At 41.8% G+C, this 23,155-nt stretch overlaps 1 protein-coding gene across 3 annotated transcripts in view; it reads right to left on the reverse strand.

Annotated features, from left to right (window-relative positions):
• LOC111158428 (latent transforming growth factor beta binding protein 1) overlaps positions 1-23,155 on the reverse strand; it is a 415,776-nt gene that overhangs the window by 93,712 nt on the left and 298,909 nt on the right. For all 3 annotated transcript variants that reach the window (XM_022520435.1, XM_022520437.1, XM_022520436.1), the window contains 3 exons: positions 17,424-17,543; positions 5,480-5,602; positions 367-489 (listed from right to left, as the gene is read on the reverse strand). In XM_022520435.1, the coding sequence (XP_022376143.1) occupies positions 367-489; positions 5,480-5,602; positions 17,424-17,543 (366 nt within the window). The remainder of the gene's footprint in view (positions 1-366; positions 490-5,479; positions 5,603-17,423; positions 17,544-23,155) is intronic.

Genomic DNA, 23,155 nt, shown 5'->3' on the forward strand with positions numbered 1-23,155 from the left:
TTAACATTCCACAGCATAATGCCGGGCCGATCTAACAACCTTCCAATTACTGAAATCTGAGTAGGTAAAACTTTCGAATGAACTGAATAGAGCTGATTTTCCACAGCAAGGAATTACACAGCGAGCAATGCTTTTTCTTCCTAAGCCGAATGCTCAGCCACTGATCACAAATACTTTATTTTTTAGATTTAACCCTTTCCCATCCTGTGTTATGGACTTTTATGACCTCAGCCGAGGTCTTGCTTTCTGGTGCTGTCATGCAACCGTGCAGTTAGTTTCTGAGATACACCCCCTTTTCTGAATACTGTCTTTCAGGCCAGGGGCCTTAAGCGAAAACCACAGCAGTTCACGGGGCCACGCTCGTACCTTCACACTGGTCTTTCGCCGCTGACAGCTGGTATCCCTGCCCACAGGTGCACCTGAAGGAGCCTTCCGTGTTTCTGCACTGCCCATTCATGCACAGATTCCCTTGCTGACATTCATCAATATCTGTAAATAGAAACAGGGACAATTACGTTAAATCAGGCCTATTTATATCTACATATCGAGATATATCTATATATCTACATAGATATATAGATACATAAATATCTATATATCTAGAACACAGTTACCTAAACTTTGAGCCTATAAATCAAGCTATGAAACTATGTCCTAAAGATCAATGTCTAACTACTCTTTTCTTCTGAAAATATCTTATTATCTTATTATTTAAAATCCATCTGAAACCTTTCAGAACTCCATGTGGCGCACAGTCCTTCCCCTCAAGTATGACCGACGATTGCCTGTTTCCTGACCAAATCCATATTTCTTAGCCTCTCGTGTGGCATTAACCTTTGGAACTGTATCCCAATGTAAGAAAGGTGTCACATTATCCCACATTTTCTGAGAGAGCCCACATAAACTATGAATGTAACTGCAGCTCATGAATGCGTTTTTTAATCATTGTTTTAGAGAAATTAATTTGGTTTACTAGAAACTTTTGTTTCACTTATTTGTAAAGAAAACGGATCACCACCACAGTAAGTCCCGGCGCCTACTATTGGCTGCCAATAGGGAAATTAAATCATCGAGCTGAATGTCACTTTCAGAACGATGCAGCACCTTTCCAAATGCTCTAGGTCCATTAGCTTTAGGAGTGGTCGACAGCAAGGAACTGCCTACCTCACGTTTTCTTTCAGCACATTCTATTAAATACTTGAGACGTCAGTCCAAGAACTTAAGACCAACAACAGCGGCGTGGAGCTTGTTGGATCTCACGTAACGTCTGACAAGAATTTTAGTGCCTTGGACTCTTTTAGACTTTCTCAAAGAAGATGACAAATTAAGCATTCCCATGTGAAGATGTCTGCAGCAAGACTATACCCTCCATTCCAAGTCCTGTCAGGGTACGCCAGACATCTTACATAAGTTACTCATTTATGTCGGGAATATTGTCAGAAGTAATTCATTATTGGTAATGACACGCACACTTGGAACAACCTGCGGCAACCCAGTTATCTTGAATAAGGTGATCTCTGGGTCTTTAAAACGGCCACGGGGAGAGAGGCAGTGTAATTCTACAGATAAAGAAGCCTTTTCCTTTTCTGATGAGGCACATAATTCCTACGACAAAAGAACAGTTTCTAATAAAACAGGCATGCAGGACAAATGTCTTCTCTTTTTTGTGCCAAGAGATTGAAACAGAGCATATCGTTTTCCCTGAAAAAGGATTTCTTTGAGGGACTTTCCAGCATATCACTATGACGAATCCTGCTCAGAGTTACGACAGAGGCTATCTCCGGGTACTTATAAGTTTAGGACATATAATGCTAAAATGTACAAAAAGATACAAGAACAGAGACACAAAAAAGAAATAAAGAAACAAGTACTGAATTAATACACTAGATAGCATATTTAAAACATGGAAAAAAGTTGTTGGTAGATTTAGTGAGGTGAAAACAAAGTCAATATTTAGCACCAAGGTGAAATTTGGCAGTTGCTAGAAAATTGGAAAAGGGGCAGATTTAAGATCTGGGAAGAATTTGACATCAGTGATCCTAGGTGGTTTGGGAAAGATTACGAAATAAATACAGAGAAATATGTTATATAACTTATTATCATAAAAAGCATGCGCTTTGGGGAGTAAGGTAAACAATCAGTGTATATGTAAGTTTCTAGAGCAGCAGATGGGGGCCTTGCCTGACCCCACCCCACACTGCGATGCAGACACCAGGAAAACCAGAGTAGGGGGGCAAGGTTCACTGGCAAGTGGCGATAACAGCCCTTTCGCACCTCCAGCCTTTGACATGTGCTGCTTTCTCTGCCTTCTAAGGTTTTCTCCCCTCCATATTCAAAATTTTAAGACCAAGATCGAACAGCAGCACCTTGGGTACTTTCCCAGCAGCACACAAGCACTTTTTGGCTTTAATAGAGCTTTGTACCTGCCTATGACTTGGTGAATAACAACATCAACTACGTGTCAGACTCTGTCCCTGTGTTATCTCATTCTCCACGCATCCTCTGTTTCTGTATTTTTTCACACAATCATCCCATCCCCCTGACTGAGTACCATTATTGTTACATTACTTTTTGCAGATGAGCAAGTACAGCTTAGCAAAGGAAGAAAACTTACCCAAGCTCACACTTCTGAGTGTCAGAGCTAGGTTCCGATATTCCGATACCCACTCCTTTTTAAACTGAACTCTAACTTTGTTTGGGTTTCACCGGTGTTTTCATTCATGCCCTCTCTGTTCCAGGACCCAATCCAGGGTACCACACTGTATATAGGGGTCCTGTCTCCCCCATCTTTCCTTGTTCTTCACAACTTTAATAGCCTTGAGAATATGGGCCAGACTCCTACAGAATGTCCCTGTCTGGATTTGTCTGATATTTTTTCTCATAATTAAACTGGGGTTCTGGGTTCTGGGAAGGAATAGTACAGTGGTGAAATGCTCTGGCCCTCAAGGAAGGTCAGGGGTACATGATATTTCCATGACATCACTGATACTGTTAAACTTCATTGCCTGGTACTTCATTATCTATAATTTTCCGTACTGCGTTTCTATCTTTCCCAACCAATACAAGTTCTTTGGGAGATTAAAACCTCTCAGTAGCATCTGCATTTGAACAAGGGCCCAGATCACATGGGTTCCTCCATACGCCCCAAAGGAAGGGAAGGGTGAAGAGAGGCATCCTCAGCAGCCCAGCAGAGGGTTACACAGAGGGGAAAATGAGTGTTCCCAGGGCTGGCATCAACGGACAGTGTGGATTTGGGGATGCTGGGGAGCCTTCTTAGAGAGGAGCAGGCTCAGTTGGGATGGCTGAGTCAGAAAGAGTAAAAATGTGGTTATAAGTCATTCACCCAACATGTGTTTACTCAGAGCACTATCCCTCTAAAGAGTCCAATCCCCAAACTTTAGAGATAATATGAGACCTGGAAATTTGAGGTTATTAATCCAAGGTGGCATGGCCAACCACTAGATGAGCCTTGCAGGAAGGGTGTAGATGTGGGCTGGCAGGAAAGGATCCAGAGGGAAGGGACATGTGCCCATTGCCCTGCTCTACTGGGAATGGCCAGTGTTCCACTGTCCACAAGGAGCTGGGACTCCAGCGCAGAGGTCAGTGAATTTGCTACTGCCAGTGGGAGATGCTACAATTCTTACAAGACTGTAAGATATCAGCTTACTACTTGCCTACTACGGTGAGAAATTAACTTCCATCCTTCCTTCACTTTCATTGAGACACTTCAGAAAGAAGAAAAATTTCACTTATTTCCTCTCCTCCTTCCCTGCAAAGAGCATGCTTTTTGGTATGAAGAACAGGGAGCAGAAAGGAAGCTATCCACAGATTTGACCACAGAAAAAATTTAAACTTAAAAAAAAAAAAAAAATCATGCAAAGAAAAATTGGAGAAACCTTGGACAAATTACAACAATATACCCCCTAAAAATGTATTTATAATGCACAGACACATGTATATAAGTTTATGCATGGGTTATATATAATGTGTTCATACAGACTGATTAAAAAACCCGATAAATAGGAACAGATATTAACATAAATTTACACACAAAAAATACAAATGTTTAACAAGCATATGAAATAAATGTAATAATTAGAAGCATCCAGGGAATTAACAGATATAGGCATAAATAATAGATTCTTTTAGAATTAAAAGAAATACATTTTAAAAATTAGAAATTAGGGTTCTGTCAAAATAATAAAAAACATTAAAACATTTGACCCAATTATTCCACTTTTATAAAAAAAGGAAAGGAACCTAAAATTCAGACCAAGTTTTATTTTAAAAAAAGCTTGTTAGGTTTGCTTTTTTTTTTTTTTTTTACATAATGATGAGGAGCTGGGAAAAAAAATGTGGTTGTTCAACATAAGAACAGCAAGAAAATGCTGAAATAGTAACACACTGGACTATTAAACAGATTTCAAAAATAATATTTGAGAAGAGTTATTAATGATGTATAAAATGCTCATGATACACTATTAAGTGACAAAAATCAAGATACAAAATTGTACATACATGATCTTAGTGATAGAAAATAACCAGAATAGAGGACTAATGATGAAGGAGATTGAGAAACTCTTATTTTCGGTTTATTTTCTGTGTTTGTTAGATTTTCTACAGTGGATGTTTTTTTGAAAAAGATTTTATTTATTTATTTGAGAGCACAAAAGGGAGGGAGTGAGAGAGAGAGCATGAGGCAGGCAAAGCGGGACAGACACAGAAACAGAAGCAGTCACCTCACTGGGCAGGGAACCCAATGAGAGCTCAATTCCAGGACCCTGAGACCATGACCTGACCTGAAAACAGATGCTTAATGGATGGAGCCACTCAAGGCGCCCTTATGATGAATGTTTTGTGACAGCAATTTTATTGAGGTATAATTTACCACCACATTATTCATCTAAAGTGTATAATTCAATGGTTTTTAGTATATTCACAGAGTGGTGGAACTGTATTGTTTTTATAATGAGAAGAAACAAAATAAATAGGTCTGTGGTTTACAGATGCTCTCTAAAAATATGCTGTTTTCCTCTATGTAAATAGATATGGTCTGTATGTAACCACAATGAGGAGTGAGTTCCAAACATGCCAACAAAAATGTGCTCTGAGTAGTTCAGTCAAAATAAATGAGAGGTAGCATGGTTCTCTCTCTCTCTCTTTTTTTGGGTTCCCTTTTCTTTCTTTCTTTTTTTTTTTTTTTAAAGATTTATTTATTTATTTATTTGACAGAGAGAGAGATTACAAGAGGCAGAGAGGCAGGCGGGGGTGGGGTGGGGGGAAGCAGTCTCCCTGCTGAGCAGAGAGCCCGATGTGGGGCTCGATCCCAGGACCCCGGGACCGTGACCTGAGCCGAAGGCAGAGGCTTAACCCACCGAGCCACCCAGGTGCCCCTGGGTTCCCTTTTCTAAGCTAATTACTCTAACATATTCTCAAGTGTAGTTCAAATAAAAAGGAGAAATCCGATCAGAGCATTTACCTTTGCAGTGCTTGTGGTCTGGCGTCGGAGAATAACCCTTGTGGCATGAACACATGTAGGAGCCCTCAAGGTTGGAGCACGTGCCGTTTGTGCAGATCTCTGGTTCCAGGCATTCGTCCACATCTTGAAGAATGTTGCAGAAGGGCAAGGGGAACCCACAAAGACAAAGAAAAAAAAAAAAAAGAAAACATGAATAAAGTTGAATTTGGCTAAAAATAGAAACGGTGCATCCTCCAACAGGGACAGATTCTTTAAGGTAAGTTTTCAAATGAGCCCAAAGGAGGAAGAGGAGCTCTGGTGTGAGCTGCGTGTATGACAGCTCCATGCCGTGATTTACTCTGTGCAAAGTAACTCAGGAAAGGAACCAAACACGCTCTAGAAACCAATTCCACGGAAAGCTTGTTGTAGAGGGGAGGGCAGAAGAGAGGGTAGTTTTAGAGCAGCCTCCACGACACAATGAAGTCTTCCAAAGAATCAAAGAGGTATTGAGGTCTAGCTAGGGACTGATGAGTTCAGCAGGAAGTGAGTGTGCGCTAAAGCCCAAGGCAGGACTTAGGACCTGGAGAAACCACAAGAGTTCTTAATAGAAAGGTGTAAAAGGGGGTGTCTGGGTGGCTCAGTGGGTTAAAGCCTCTGCCTTCGGCTCAGGTCATGATCCCAGGGTCCTGGGATTGCGCCCCGCATTGGGCTCTCTGCTCAGTGGGGAGCCTGCTTCCCTTCCTCTCTCTCTGCCTGCCTCTCTGCCTACTTGTAATCTCTCTCTGTCAAATAAATAAATAAAATATTTACAAAAAAAAAGGTGAAAAAGACTCTGATACAATGTTCAAAGATGGCTCTGGATCGGTATTAGAAAAACCTGTCTAGGGGACGAACAAGCCTGGTGGGCAGTTTGAAGGTAGGGGACAGGCTGCAGAGACAGAGAAAATAATACTCAAGTTCACCAAGCACTCACCGCATGGAAGCACAAAAGGCCGTGCATGTCTGAGCTTATTTAATCCTAACGGGAGCCATACAAGCCGACCATTTACAGACAAAGGAACCAAGACTTGAGGAAGTTCTAACAGATTGCCCAGGGCCACATGGTTTGAAACTGGGGGCTCGTAGGAGCATCCAGTCAGCGTAACTCCAAAGACCACTCCCTCCTTTGGATCTATTTCTAGTCACCCATGTTAAGTGTGGTGATAGAAACGGCTGAAGAGAGGATTAGGAATGTCTGCTTATTACCTGCTAAATCAGCATTGACAAAGAAAACCACCATTGAGGTGCCCACTGATTCCACTCGGCATTCATCACATTCTCACTAGAATGTTGGGAATGCAGGGGCGCCTGCGTGGCTCAGCTGGTTCAGCGTTCGACTCTTGATTGATTTCGGCTCAGGTCAGGATCTCAGGGTTGTGAGATCAAGCCCTGCATTGAGCTCCGGCAGGGGAGTCTGCTTGAGGTTCTTCCCCTTCCCTCTGCCCCTCCCCTGCTCACTCACTCTCCCCCAACCCACAAATAAATAAATCTTTTTAAAAAAAAAAGAATGTTGATAATTCAAAAAGGAAAACTTGGGTTCTATGCCCCACCTGATTGCTTCTGGTAAGCCCACTGTATGCTGCCGCGAGAAGACACATGGCGTCTTTTCCTCACCTTAAGGGGAAAAATTTAAACCACCAAGTGCTGAAACTACACACAAAGTCATGATGTAGGCTTAATTTTACAGCGGTCTGTAACTTAATCCAAGCATCTTCATCGTAAGGCAGGCCAACAGAGCAGAGGAAAATGCTCTTGACTACATCCATTTCATTTGGCAGTGCTCGCCACGAAAGCAATAAAACTTCCCGCCCGCTTACTATGAACAGGCAGGGAATTGCAAACCCATGCATATCAGAGGTCGAGCTCTAATTCAGCATTCCAGAGTTCAGACTGCATTTGTGTGCACGGCATTTCATTAAAACTGTATTCTGGTGTTCCCACCAATGATCGCTAGAAATAGAGCGTTACCAAAATGAGGCCATGGTGGTGGGGGGCGGGGCACACCAGCACACCGGCAAACGCTTCGCATGCAAACAGAACAGCCAAGGAACCCGCATGGTCTGCGTGCTCCGCCTCGCTGTCACAGAATCCCTCACAATGGTGAACTAGACCCTACTCTGTGACTATAAAAAACAGCACTTCGAGACTGACTCATCGTCCATCGTTTCTTTGGTTGTGGGAGTCCACTTTCCTAAACACCGAACACAAACAACTTGAAAGAAGCAGCCAAACTCTGGAGCCGAAGTAAATAAGGGGACAGAATGAGCCGAGACACTGGGCATGTAAATTCCAGACAGCAACGTTAAAATGTCACGTCTCGTATCTGGATTGGTTTCAAAAACGTTAAAAAGTTGAGAAATGTATGGATTGTTCTCTCTGATTATTCATGCACTGGGAAATGTGATGATAGGGCACAGAAGGCAACAACACAATCAATTTCTAAGATCGTGTTTTCTCTCGTTAAAGCAGATTAAAAGACAGCCTAGATGGTCAATCATGAAATACTTTTAAAATACTTGATACGAGGGTTCCTGCATGGCTCAGCCGGTCAAGTGTCCAACTCTTGATTTTGGCTCAGGTCATAATCTCAGGGTCGTGAGATCGAGACCTGCATCGGGCTCTGCGCTCAGCTTGGATCCTTCTTGTCCACCTCCCTCTGCTCCTCTACTTGCAAACACCCTCTCTCCCTCTCAAATAAGTAAAATCTTTTTTTTCCAAATAAATAAAATCTTTAAAAAAATGCAAACATACCCTCTCCCTCTCAAATAAATAAATTTTTTTTTCAAATAAATAAAATCTTTAAAAAAATGCTTGATACTTCTAGGATACTTGAATGAGGAGTATCACAGTGCATATTTAAGACCTGCTGAAAGAGTTGACCTTAAAGTCCTCATCATAAGAAAATTTCTTTAATTCTGTAACTATGTAGGGTGAGAGACTTTCACTTGACTTACTGTGGTCATTTTGTAACATATACAAATATCAAATTACTGTGTTGTAAACCTGAAACGAATATAACGCAGTAGATGTATCATACCTCAATATAAAACAACAACAACAGAATACATAGTAGGAAGGTGCCTGGAGTGGGGCTTCACTTGACGGATGTAAAAGGAAATAAACTCATTGTTTTATCTTGCACCTAGACCTGTCTCTTAAACTGCAGACCCACGCAACCTAGTTGGTCAGTGCACTGGCCATCTCCCCTTAACGTCCCACAGGCACCTCTAAGTCTTCACAGCCAAAACTCATCTTTCCCCCTGTGTCTCTTTTATTCCAGGTCAATATACGGTACCACTATCCACTCAGATGCCCAAGTCAGAAATTGGGAGTCATCCTTTCTAGATTCCTTATTCTCCCTCTTTCCCCACATTTGATTTGTAACAGTCAATTCAATTCTATCTTCCCAGTATCTCTCAACTACACCAGCTTCATTTCATTCTTACTACCACCATTCTGTCCCACATGGGTTACTGCCATAGTTTGCTTCTCTAGTTCAAGTCTTGCCCTCTCTAATCCACTATCTAGCCGGTAGCCAGTCTTCTAAAATACAAACTCAATCAATGGTATAGGTCCTTTAAAAACCCTCTGTGGTTTCCAGCGTTCTTCCATTAAGTCAAAGATACAAACTTGTAGGGCCCTGAGTGTTATCAACAGAAAGCGTGCCCTCAGTTCTTACTTCAAACCCTTGGGAGGATCAGTGTTTTGGGAAACAAGGCAGTCCTTATCCACTCCACCATCCAACACCCATAGCCTCTCACCCTTCGGCAGAGGGAGATGGTTAAGTCTTTGGTTTTTTGTACTGGAGCTCAAATCTCATCTTAGTCTGGGGTTATGGTCTTGTACAAGAGTCAGATTATCCAAATTTTTGTGATGCATACACATAATCAGTTCAAAAGAGAAACGTCATGAAAAACACTCTGTCCACAGAAAAATGTGTTCCAAATTCCCAAAAACAACAATTTACCAATGGGCTTTTGGGACATAATTTGGCATCTGCTATTCAGTGAATTAATTAAACCTCCCACAGTAAGGAAATTGCCAGGGGTTTATGAGGTCAGCCCTTTGTGGATATGATTGTTCAAAAGTTTATGCACCCAACCCAGTACACTATTACCCAATCCAAATTGATCATTGTCATCTACGACACCCCAAGAGACTCTAACAGAGGCTTGTGGAAAACCAGAGTCTATAGGATTTCATGATCTGCTCCTCTCAGAAGCCTATCAGAAGAGGGAGTCACAACAGTGGACATGATTTATTCTTAGTGAACACTGGCTGATTACTTTTTTTTTTTTTTTTTTTTTTTTTAGTTTAAGATTTTATTTATTTATTTGAGAGAGACAGAGAGGGAGAAAGCATGAGCGGCGGGGAGGGGCAGACCAAGGAGAAGCAGACTCCCTGCTGAGCAGCCCAATGTGGGGCCCAATGCCAGGACCCTGGAATCATGACCTGAACCAAAGGCAGACACTTAACCAACTGAGCCACACAGGCGCCCCAACCCTGGCTGATTCTTACGATCATCTTTTTCTTTTAAAATGTTTCACCTTGGGGCACCTGCGTGGCACGGTCAGTTAAGTATCCAACTTTTGGTTTCAGCTCAGGTCCTAATCTTAGGGTCATGAAATCGAGCCTGTGTCAGGCTCCATGTTCAGCATGGGATGTGCTTAAGACTCCCTCTCCTGCTCCTTTGCCTCTTTCTTTCTGTCTCAGATAAATAAATAAATTCCAAAAAAAAAAAAATGTTTCACCTCACCATTTGAATCTTGCAGCCTACATTTCTTTGTTAAGATTAATAAGAAGCTCACTGGTCATTAGTTCCTGAACTCCAGCTTCTTTTTCCTTTGGGGGGAAATGAGGACATTAATCTCTTTCCAGCTTTCTGGCAACTTTCCATTCTCCACAATTTTTACAAAGATGACTTTCAGCTAGCCAGCAAATCCACCTGCAAATTCTCTCATTGCCTTGGGATGTAATTTCTCTGGGTCAGGAACCCTTTAGAAATTTCCCTTCCTACTGTCCAGGAAGAACATGAGATAGCCTGAAGCCCCCCTCTGAGGGTCCAGAGGGTAGTCAGTGGCTGACCTCACACAAATTTCAAAGTCCAAGGTTGTGCTGTCCCCTTCCACTTTACCCATCCACTCCTTGAGGTTGGTCAGACTTGGTTCCAGAACAACAGTTTACCTGCATCACTTCCTGTGCTCTCAAGGAAATGAATCTCTCAACACTGCATACCAGTCATTCTTCAGAGGCCACTGAGTCTCATTTAATTCCTTAGTGATCACCACAGACTTCAACGAGTGAGCTCCATTTGATATGTGAAGTAAACATCTTATTTTGTCACGATGACTACAGGAAAATACAACAGGACACCCACCCCCAACATGACATTACTTCAGTGGACCCTCAAGTGTTCTGTATACATAGTCTTTTTTAGTGAAGATGATGGCAGGACATTTTTGACAGAAAAGGCAAGCATGGTGAAGTCAGACACCGATGCTGGTTAGGCCATTGGGATGAAACAACCCACTCTCACGGTACAGGAGATCCTCAAGATCTCAGGCACCCTCTGTCAACTCTTACCAAGTTAAGATAAGCAGTAGCAGTGCAGCCTACAAAAATATGTTACGCATCCCTCAAAGACTCATCACTGTTCTTCAAAGCTGGAGAAGAGCCAATGCTATGTACATCCCAGATAAAGAGCCAAAGATGATCTCCGAAAATCAATCCGTTAATCCTACCACATCACTGGTTTCCTACCTCCCCTTTCCGAAAGAACATTTTGTCTTTCAGCAAAACTCAACTGGGGCTATCTATGGTGGAGATCGCCATCTTAGAGTCAAGAATCCCTCAGCCATTCTTACTGCTACTTGCCCGGGATGGTTTCCGCCCATCCCACCCAGATGGATTTTCTCTCTTTCTATGAACTTTTCTTTCCTCATTATCTTAATCATATTGCTTTGTTCTCTTATTTTCTTATGTGTACAGGAAGAGGTAGTATATAGAACAGAACACTAGTTTTGGAGATAAAAGACCTGGGATTGGGGCGCCTGGGTGGCTCAGCGGTTAAAGCCTCTGCCTTCGGCTCGGGTCATGATCCCAGGGTCCTGGGATCGAGCCTCACATCGGGCTCTCTGCTCGGCGGGGAGCCTGCCTCCTCCTCCTCTCTCTCTCTGCCTGCTCTCTGCCTGCTTGTGATCTGTCTGTCAAATAAATAAAAAAATAAATAAATAAAATAAAAAAAAAAAAAAAAAAAAAGACCTGGGATCATGTCTTAGCTCTGCCATTTATTATCTATGACCATAAGCAAGCCCATTAACCTATCTGGGAATCAATCACTGTATCTGTACTATAGGGATGACTGTCCTGATACCAAATAAAATAATGAAGTCAAAGCCCTCTGTAGCAACATAAGAGAAGTTTTTTGTTATTATGGTAGTTGGTCTTTTCTCACACAGGTATGTTTCCTGGTGTTAAAAGTGGTTTTTTGTTTGCTTTTGTGGAGATATAACTGACATATGACAAAGGATAAGTGATAATTTGGTACGCTTATATATTGCAAAGTGATTAACAAAGTTAGCTAGTGCCTCTCTTATGTCACATAATTATTTCCTTTTTTTGTGAACATAGTTATCATCTAGCCTCCTAGCAGCTTTGAAGTTTATAATACAGCACTGTTGCCCATAATCGCTCTAAGATGGCACTGTTGACTGTAACCACTGATCTGTGCAATAGGTCTCCAGGGCTTATCTACCTGCCAGTTGCAGGTTTGTACCCTTAAACAACGTCCCCCCAATTCCCCTAACTCTCAGCCCCTGATAACCACCATTCTGTTCTGTTTTGCTTATTTACAACTTCAAGTCTTCTCTGGAATTAAGTACATAATTAGGTATTTGATAATAACATAATGACTAATTAGAAGACTTGTTTAGCTATAGCGATTGGGGATTAGGTGGGCGTCTGCACATTTAATAATGTCTCCAAAAGGCAGATGTTCCTTTCTGTTGCCATCTTACACAAAGTAAATAAATGTAGCATGAAAGCTTTCAATTTCAGATAAGTCTCTGAATATTCACCTATTCCATAAAGGTTAACAATGCTTCTTAAAATTTGAAAATAAATCCTAGTGTGCAAAGAAGTCCTAGAACAAGATGCTTTCCATGTTGACCATGCATGTTCTGTGCACCTGGTTTTGGTGAAGACTCTGGCTAACCAGTTGTCAGTGGATCAAATGACACCAAGTTCTTCAGATGCCTAAGACCCATTACATTTAGAAAAGGTAAATCGGAGTCATAAAGTCACTACTAACTTAATGATGGTTTGACAGTGAAGGATTTGTGTGATAAAAATCTCAGAAATTTGTCTTCCCAGGTCACATGGTCTCTCACAGACTCCATTATAAAGCAAGATAAAGTAAATTCAATGAGGGGTAGCTGCCTACATCGACCAGGTGACAGATACTGTGTCTTGTGAAGGTGAACCAAGAAAATGAAGTAAGAGGATGGAGATGGTAGCATTGCAGAAGGTAAAACATTTGTTAGGGATGATCGATGACCCTACAGGGAAGCACTGTGGTTCTCAAGAAATAGATCTCACCTAAACAAACATGCTGGAAGTTGAAAGGTAACTATGAGATTAAGATTACTTAGATTCATAAAAGAAATTCCTATCAGATAGAGAGATTTAAGAACTACAGGAAATGAACTTATTAAAGAAAGTCAAAGACAGTTATACGTAGAAACTCGACATAAAATTTACTTAAACGAGTACCAGTTATTACCTCACTTCTTCTATTTCAGGCTTAGGGCAGTAAAAGGGAGGATAACAGAGTTGGGAGAAGAAGGGTCATAACATTTATCGGGGTCTACCTTATGTCACATGCTTCACGAGGTGCTTTATCTTGCTTATTTAATTCTGACAGTAAATCCCATGAAGAGAGTAGTTCAAAGGTATTGAAACCAAGCTTCATAGAGGTCATATATAACCCCAAATCTGTTCAAATTCAGGGAAATATGATCTTTATATCAGAGTTGCTGAAAGTACCTTTAAATAATTAAATATTAGAGAATGCCTTTTGGAGGATGGCTCCGTAGGGTTTGAGTTGGGCCTGTTCATGAGTGAAGAGAAACCTGCTAATTGAGTTCCTGATAGGCTGGCTTCCCTCAAGAAAGGCCTGGTTGAAGCAGCCAGTTGGAACCGGCCAGGACCCAGGGTAATGAGATAGTCATTAGGGGCAGGATCAAGCAGCGAGCAGCAACTCCAGGCTGAACGTGAGGTCCAAGGAATACAATGTTGAATGATGAAAGTGGCTTTCGAGAGAGGACTGAAATCCTCAACTTGAAAGAAGAAGCTACGTTAACAGAGGAGCCAACAAGAGTTGCCAAAAAGCATCAAGGGATAGATATTTTGAAAGTGGACCATAAACCATTGAGAATAAAGGATCGGCTGGCCCGAACTCAACACTAGCACACAGCATGCTCTCCCAGAAAACACCTGCTACCATCTGACCTGTTTCTGCCCCAAACAATTTCTGTTCTAATTCATAAATCAGGGAGAAGCATCAATCAGTGAGATCCAGCCCACATGGCATGACTACAAGGAGGCCATTAACGGTTTCACTAAGTCCACCTTTGAGTCAGTGAAAGAAGCACGTGTAATTGGCCTCAAATCGCTGCAGAACATATGGATCCACATAGCAGTTCTCAATTTGTAATGAATCCATTTAACAGAAAAAAGAAATTCAAATCAACATATGGATTGATGCACTTTAGAAAAAACCATAAACATCATGCCACACGAAAGTAGAATTACATATAACACCGTACAGCTTTAATTTTACAACTTAAAAATATTCAGTCTGTGAGAGGACGGTGGTCGAAAAAGGAGAACACGAAGACTTATGGAACAGAATCCCCTGTGAGGTAGGGATTATCTTCTCTACAGATGGCTCACAAATGCCACGTGTAAGACTTTTCTTCAAATGGTGAAATTTGGGAAAATTTTAAGTCTTTAAGTTCTCATATATATAGAATTGGGAGGGGGGAGTCTTATCGATGTACCTGAAATTATCTGGACTAAGAGGATATTATAAAGCCATAAACTAGTCCCAAATAACCATTGGAGACAAAAACAAATAGAAAGGAACACCATATAAATAACTTATTATTTGACCCCCATAAAATCTCTTGACATTCTCTGTCTCCCTTAAGCTGTTCTTTCTTTTTTCCTTTGTGGCACTCAACGTGCATCTGACATACCATATGCTTTGCTTGCCGATTCGTTTATTTGCGAGCACAATGTGAGCTCTAGTGTACAAGTGCAGTGAGGGGAGGACCTTTATTTTGTTTGCTCTCAATCCTCCGGGTCTTGAAAAATGCCTGCCTCTGGGTAGGCACTCAGCTGTTAAACGGAATGAATAAATATATAGCCAAGTTGTTGTCCATGACCTCAACTCAGTGACAAGCTTAAGTAATGACTACACCTTCTAAAAGGTATTTTAGCGCACCAGGAGGGTAAGGGTGAGAACTAAAATGTAGGCAGCATGGCTGGGTATTCACTAGCGTGGTCAGAATTGAGCAGAAAAATCTAATTCATTCATTGGTTCAGTAAGAACAGAAAAGTATGTTGCCCTATCTACTTTTCGTCACACTCAACTTTTAACGTGTGAGAGCTCTACTACCATAAAAAATGAAGACGGATCCGTCTTGGTACAATCTGCAAAAGTCCTCCCCAGAATTTTAGAGGAGCTGCACGTCTAGGATGAACAGTGAGTGAAACTGAAACGATATCATGGAAGAGAAGCTTCACCTGTAGATGACAGCGCCTGAAATTTTCCCCGAGGCAGAAGGAAAAAGTACACGGTGTATTTTTCATAGGAAATGTGTGATCTTAGCAAGGCAAAAATGAAAACTAGTGCTTGGAACAACTGGGTAACTCTGTGACTTCGGTCGACTACACAGCGACCTAATATTTCTGCTTATGATCCTACCCATCTGGTTGGCGAAGTGAAGTTACTCTGAGCAGAGGTATTGTGTTTCTGTCACCAAACCGGAGCAAAGTAGTCATGCTTAGACTGATTGCATACATCTAGGTATAATAACTCATTTATTTTTTATTGCCCAGTCTAGATAAACGCATTTATATTGAAGAGCAATCGCTTGCCAATTTGATCGGTCGTATTACATTAGTAAAGTCATGAATCAGGGCTGTGGATTCCACTATTATGGATTTTAGTTACTTAAGGTAAAATGCAGGCTCTGCTCTTGGATTATAATATGCAGCAGTATGGGAAAATGAGAACACAAGTGGAATCTTGATAGGCAACTATGAAATTTATGCCAAACGGGAAATTAAAACCAAATGTACGTTCTGACGGCACTGATCACATAAACAAAGGCATATCAAATAAGCAATTAATGAACAAAAAATCCCTTCTTGCAAAGATCAACATCTTACAATCCCAACGACAGACGCTCTCGGAGACGGGCACAAGCTTCAGGGCAGAGGGCCGCCTGAACCATGAACAGAGGTTTAGCGTGTGCAACCTGGTGATGAGTCCAAAGCTTTGAAACTGGGACCGTTTCTGCCAAGCTTACTTAGCCTGCTCTGCAACATCTAAATGTCCTTCCCAGAGATGTACGAGTAAAGATGAACCTTTTATTATATTCTTTATTATGTTCAGTTAGCCAGCTTATAGTACATCATTAGTTTTTTTTGTTTTTGTTTTTGTTTTTTTTTACATCATTAGTTTTTGTGTAATGTTCAAGACGAACACTTTAAACAGGACTGAGGGGGTCTGGCATAACATGAGGGGGGTTGGGCCCCTCATCCTACAGCAAATCTTCTCTTGTTCTCTGTCCTTCAGCTGCACTCACCTTTCAGCTTCTGGAACATGACTGCTTCCTCCTTCCACAAACCCCCTGAATATGCTCTTTCCTCTGTCTAAAACTATCTCCCTCCTATCCCTTTCCCCAGTTAAACCTCAATCAGGAATTTTCCAGAGGCAACTTCTTATTCTGTGACACATTCTTACAGCATCTCAGAACCTTTCTCCCCAGCACTGTCTCATTTGTGTTTGTGTATTTATTTCTGAGATGTCTCAGTATCACTCTTCCTCACCAGACAGTGCCATGAGGAAGGCTTTTTTTTTTTTTTTTTTTTGGTTCCTCAATGTATCCCAGCACTCAGCACAACTCTGGGTATATTATGTAAGTTCTTCAGCATTTGTGGATGAAAAGAAAAAAGGTATGAATAAATGAGAAGTTGAACTCACATCATCAGAGTCTGGCACTGAGTGTAAAAGAGCTCAGCTTCTAAGGAAAAGATGACATAGAGATAGAAACAGAGAGGAAAACCATTAAGGGGAAAAGCTATTTAGAACCAAAGCAAAGCTGTCACTTATCTTCCTCAGTGCCTGGTGTCGGTATGAAGTATTTATTCAATACCTAAATGAATAAATTTAAGAGGCGTGGCAATCCATCAAGATTTCTCTTTCTACTTCTGCTGCATGTTTGTGTCTGTATGCTCCTAATTCTACTAGCCTCTAGTAGCTTGCTTCTTCTTATGCCTTTTCTCTCTTTTTTTGGTCTTTTGTTCTCCACCACTCTCCACTCTATGGTGATTATTATTTTATTTGGTCTTGGTTATTCATCACATCAAGGACAATTTGCTCCCATCAGAATTATTTCTTCCAGATAAAATCTCATATTCTTTGTGCCAACTTGCTTTCTTATATTTTCCCCTGGTTAAAACTTACTTAGAACACTGCTTAGAAATTTTCTCAGAAGGACAGAAGGTTGTTATATTCCATGTTTTTTTTTTTTTTTTTTAATTTTGAACGTGGACTCACTTGGCATCATATCATTCTTTCAGAAAACGCACTAGACAGAAGAAAACGAGACCATGATAAGAACACTCTAGTACCTACCAAGACACTGCCCATTCCAACCTCGGAACCCTTCTGTGCAGGGAACACACTGGTACGACCCAGGAGAGTTCACACACTGCTCATCTGGACAAGTGCTTGTGGTCAAGCATTCGTCAATATCTGGAAAACCAAAAAACCAGGTCACAAACATTTTTTATCAGACTACTGAAGCAGAAACATACTTTGCTGATGAAGTAGAGGGTGGGGTGGGGGAGGTGTGTTCTATCTACATTTTGATGGTGAAAACATTAAGTAGGTAAGTCAAACACTGTCTACACTTAAACACCACAGGGATAAAGCATGGCCAGGTGTATTTTGATTAAAATATTTACACACATTCAAAAGAAGAACTTGGCCCCAAATGCCCAACTGGCAGGGTCAGACCTCTCACCCTGGGAGCTGGCAGCTCCTCGTGGGCCGCTTCTGGAACATCAAACCTTTGAGGCAAGAGTGCAGCTTGCCAGATAGAAATGTAACAAACAGGCATGAGAATGACGAAGCCACAAATCCACCTGGCCAGAGGCTCTCTCTGCAGACAATGGATGCTCTAGGGAAATCCTTGCTCTGGCTTCATGGGCCCAAGAATACCCTGGGTTTGAATATTTTAAAACTTTTCATAGGATAGGAATTCCTTGGAGGTGGAAAAAACACATTAGGAGAGAATGAACTCATCAAGTATTTCCAAGAGTTTCCAGAAAACATGGTGATATGATCGATCACAGGGTAATATTTCCTCACAAAAATACACCTTATTTTTCACATTCACAGCTAACTGAAGTTATTTATCATCTTTCTTTTCAATGTGCGTTGGAAAAAAAACACCTTCAATCTGGCTGGAGCTGTGGCAGAGGGAGCTACTACAGTGACTTCAGGCATTCTGAAGAATGGAAGAACAACAGAATGGGGGAAAAGAAGGAGACAGGAAATGGTTCAAGAGTTTAACATAACGGGTGGTACCATGGGTACCAGTCCCATTGGAAATAATCATTTTTCTAGAGTTGGATACTGAATTCATGTGACTGGATTTAATGTCTAAGTGTTCTCATTTAAAATGTATATAGGACCCCTGATCACACTTAAAATAGAGACAGAATTTTCAGGACAGAAGCTGAAAAGTAAAAGAAATACATAATGGCTACAGCCATTCATTCTGGTAAATTTTCAAAAATTATCTCCCCCTTATCACTAGATGGGTGTGAAAAGATGCTTAAAGTAAAAAAGAGGCTCAAAGTAAAAAAGTTGAGGGTGATATTAATAGAACAGCACAGGTCAGTGTGGTAATTTTCTTTTTCCTATCAGCGAAAAATCCTTGCCAAAAGACAATGACACACAGTGTTTCTTTTTTTTTAAGGTCAGATGTTCTGGGACTTCTTGTTCTACAAAAAGATGATGCTTGCCAGGTTCATTTTCCAAACAGCATTACATTCTTCTCTGGAAGGAATTTTTTTTTTTTTAATAGAACTACAACTGCTAAGTCAGAGAAGGTCATTGAAAAAGCCTGGTCCAATAAATAAGGTGCAGTGTTAAGCAATACAAGACAACATCCTTGAACTTCCCACTACCCTCACCTCTGCTTGCTTGTACCCTCATCCGTAGACGAGGGACTACCTGCCCGGGAATACCTTAGCGGAGCAAAGTAAGGACGCATGAGATAATGTCTGTGAACTACAATAGATTCCTTGGAGACTGGCGCTGTTTGAAAGCAGCTTTGTTAGTGGCAGCTGAGAAAATCTTTGGTGAGCCAGAAACCTGGGGACCTTTGGTTCCGGTCCATGACGAAATTAGAAAACAGCCATGTTTTTTGGCTCCTTCTTCTTTTCAAGCCATTTAATGAGGATAGAATTATAATATTATTTACTCAGGGAACCCTGGTAGTATTTTTGTTAATTTCCACACGTTGAATGGTCCTGAAAAGTCCCCTGACTGCTTCCCATTTGCTTACAGAGCTTTCATATTTCTTTCCTACTCCTTCCCAGTTTCCATCCCTATGCCACAGTTACTAGTTAAACGTCCTCTCTTCCCATCCTGAAACTGTAGGCAGAACTTAAGAATCAGCATTTGACCTCTCTGGGGAGTGTTGCTTTGCACATCCATGCTTGTCAGGTAAACCCACGCGATTAAAACAACGACAACAACAACAAACAACAACAAAACCACTCCCACAGATACAGATGTACTGAGAAGGTCTCTGCAAAAACACATCATCAGGAAAAGGGGGAGGTTTCCAGAGACTAAGAGTTCTTGAGAACCAGTGAGGCGAGAGGCACCACACAAGACACGACAACAACAAAACCACTCCCACAGATACAGATGTACTGAGAAGGTCTCTGCAAAAACACATCATCAGGAAAAGGGGGAAGTTTCCAGAGACTAAGAGTTCTTGAGAACCAGTGAGGCGAGAGGCACCACACAAGACATGACAGCATGCATTTATTCTCACGACAGCCCGGAAAGTTAACTTTGCGGCTCAAAGGGGCTAAGTCACTGGCTCCAAGCCAGACAGTTCCTAAGCGTGGGAGCCAGGAGCCAAGGCCAGTGTCCTGCCCTTTCCTGGGCATGCTGCCTCTCAGGGGCACAGGGAGGGTCCCTTGTAAGAGGAGAGTGGGGACACTTCACCCCTTGCTGTCCCACGGCCCTCAGCTGCCAGAGGAGACCTTATAGCTCCATTCTGATCCGAGCTGGCCGAAGATTCAGTAATGAAAAATGCTCCCGTTTCTCTCCAGATCAGAATACAAGGGGCTGAACAAGAGGCCAGGCGGATAGGCAGGTGCAGGCTGCCAAAAAACATCTAATTAGCTTTCCCTCTGAGCACGGGTCATTAGATCATGAAGAAAACCAACCCAGAGGAGCCAGGGACAGCTGAGTGCAGCCTGCCTCAGCGTGGCTGACCCTGCCCCGGCCTGGAAGCCCAGCCACGTTAGAAAAGAGGCTGCTCCTCGGGCAGGCAGGCAAAGAGCCCCATGGAACCAGCACCGTCCACAGCAGCCTGGCCCTTCAGACATGTGCTCAGGGACCCCGCCACTCTTCTGTTGGCAGGCACCCATGCAGCACTGAAGAGGCAGTGCAATACATTTCTTCATGGAAATAATTCTTGCAAAAAGAACCTTTGCAACTGGGACACAAACATGAGCAGAAAAATTAAGTGGTTAATCATTCTGGCCATGCTCTAAAAGCTTTTCAGAACTTTTTTTTTTTTTTTTTTTTTTAACACAACACTAGCAGCTTCATTGCTGCGGTCAATAATAAAGAAATTTTATCTCGCGTGCTGGAATGTGACCTGCAGTTAGTCAGACGGTGCATCTGTGGAGGGTTGGTGAGCTAGTCCCAAAACACACAAAACGAATGTAACGAGGCAAAAGGTTGGAAATTAACCGTCAACAGTGGGTAAGCCCGTACCACGCTCCCAGAGGAAAGATCCAGAAGCTGGAATTAAGTCTGGATTTATGCTAAGTTACTCTGCAATTAATTATTCCAAAGTGATTTATTCTAAATGCCAGGGAAGGCAGTTGCTGAAGTAGATAACAAGGAGAATGGGACGATGGACGGTAATCCGGACCAAGCCACTGAGGAGAGGCAAAGAGGCTGTGAGTCCAGAAGGCAGGAGGAGTGTGGATGAGTTCGTGTCGCACACACAAGGGCAGAGGAAGGCAAGTCCCGGGCTGGGTGCCTGGCAGCCTCGGTTGTGGACCCAGCCCTGCATTTCAAGCTCACGTGCACCCTGCACGTGGACGTGGCGCAGACTCACCCTCGCAACGGCCTCCCCGGGTCATGCGGTACCCGCTGTCACAGTATTCGCACCGGAAGGCCCCCGCAGTATTGATGCAGTACCCTTCCCCGCACACATCTGGCCTCAGGCACTCGTCAACATCTACATGAAGCAGAAAACATCGTCAAGTTTTATTTCTCAGAATAGAATTTCAAACTTCTCCCATCTCCCCGGTCAGTTTGAAGTCAAGAATAAAATAACCTATTCCTACCACCATCTCTTCAATTGGTTTGACATGTTTCAAAAACTGAGTGGTTCTGATTTATGGGGGGCCCGAAACATTTACCACCTAGGGCTCCGCACATATTGGACACTCTTCATTCAAAAGTGATGGAGAAAAGATTCCATTTTTATATTCTCCAGTACCTACTATGTCATAAAAGGTGTTCAGTAATAAATTCTGGGTTGCCTGAATAAGCAGTAAGATTAATGGGATCTTAGGGGAGCTAACAACCCAAATCTGGGAATTTATGCATCAGGAAGAACACTGCCATTACCTATGCAGTTAGTACCCTCCTCACTGGCCATAAATCCTGCTGGGCAAATACACAAGAAACTTCCCTCGGTGTTTTCACAGCGTCCCTGGGAGCAGAGCTGTTGGGCCTGAGTGCATTCATCAATATCTGTTAACAAAAATACAGATAAAAGGATTAGTGCAGTGTAGCATGAAATTTGGTCTCCCTGTCCATAAAATACCAGTGAACTATGCCCTGTGCGCCAAATCTTCCTAACTGAGGAGAACAGTAAGTGGAGACATGATCGTAGTCCTCAGGTACTTGAAGGATGGTTATTAGGAACAGGGAATTTGCTTAGGGTGTTTTGTTTCAAGAGCCAAAACTACAAGCATGGCACTGTTGTTTCTGAGAAACAGATCTGGGTCAACGCAGAAGGACCTGCCAGACTCATGAAGTCATCTAAGCGCTGAAATTTGCTGTGTGACTCCCAGGTCAGTTCAGCAGAGGTGGCCAGAAATATACTGAAAGGGATTCTTCCGTTGCACATGTGGGTGAAGTTGGACCAGATCGTAACTGCCCCTCTCAACTTCATATTCCAGGGTTCCAAACAGAATAATAGGATGTATGTATCCAAATTCAAGAGAAAAAGCTGTGGGAGAGAGCAGGTGGATTCTTCCCTTGACCTAACCCACACGTACATGTGAAACCAAACAGCACAAGTCACACAGCCTGCAGAACGGCAGTTAGCACACTAAAGCCACATTAATTGGGTCTTCGCCTTTGTTGCTTTCTATTAATTGCGTCTACGCCTTTGTTGTTTTCTATTAATTGCGTCTACGCCTTTGTTGCTTTATAACTCTTAGTGCTGAATTTCCTTTTTCTAAAAAAGAGAGAAATTAAATTTAGTGTTAACATAATGCACTCAAATGATTTCCATAACGCTATTATACCTCGGAGATACATTTTTTTCCAAAGAACGATGTACAAGACCCTGTGTTTTGTAGATTCATTAACAACTTTGTGTCAGCTTGTTTTCTTTTTTTTGTCAGCTTGTTTTCAGTTTAGAAATTGCTTTTAGAAATCAGATTTTATGCACTTACATGAATGTAAGTCTTTATTGCAGTACATATTAATTTTATTTTGCTAAATACATATTAGTAGGTAGCTATTGCTACCATTTTATTGTTCTATATTTTCTTATATTATTCTACTATACCTAGAAACCTCTGGAAATTTTTTCACCTTCATCTTTTTAAAAAAATTTTTTCCACCTTTATCTAATTATATTACATTTGGCCGGGTAGGTAGGTAGGTACATTGAACCAGGAGACAGGAGCATCCCAGAAGATTAATAAACCTCTTTTTGGGCTCTCTTAGTTCGGGGATAAAAATTTTAAAAAATTAAACACAATAACATTTCCCATGATAATTACATAAAACATGTTCTTAATGTGTAAATATTTGGTATTTAATAATTTCATCTATCAAAAGCGTCTCTTACCAACACATTT

The sequence above is a fragment of the Enhydra lutris genome, unplaced genomic scaffold, assembly GCF_002288905.1.
Source record: "Enhydra lutris kenyoni isolate GAN:26980312 unplaced genomic scaffold, ASM228890v2 scaffoldscaffold59, whole genome shotgun sequence".
Classification (NCBI taxonomy): domain Eukaryota; kingdom Metazoa; phylum Chordata; class Mammalia; order Carnivora; family Mustelidae; genus Enhydra; species Enhydra lutris.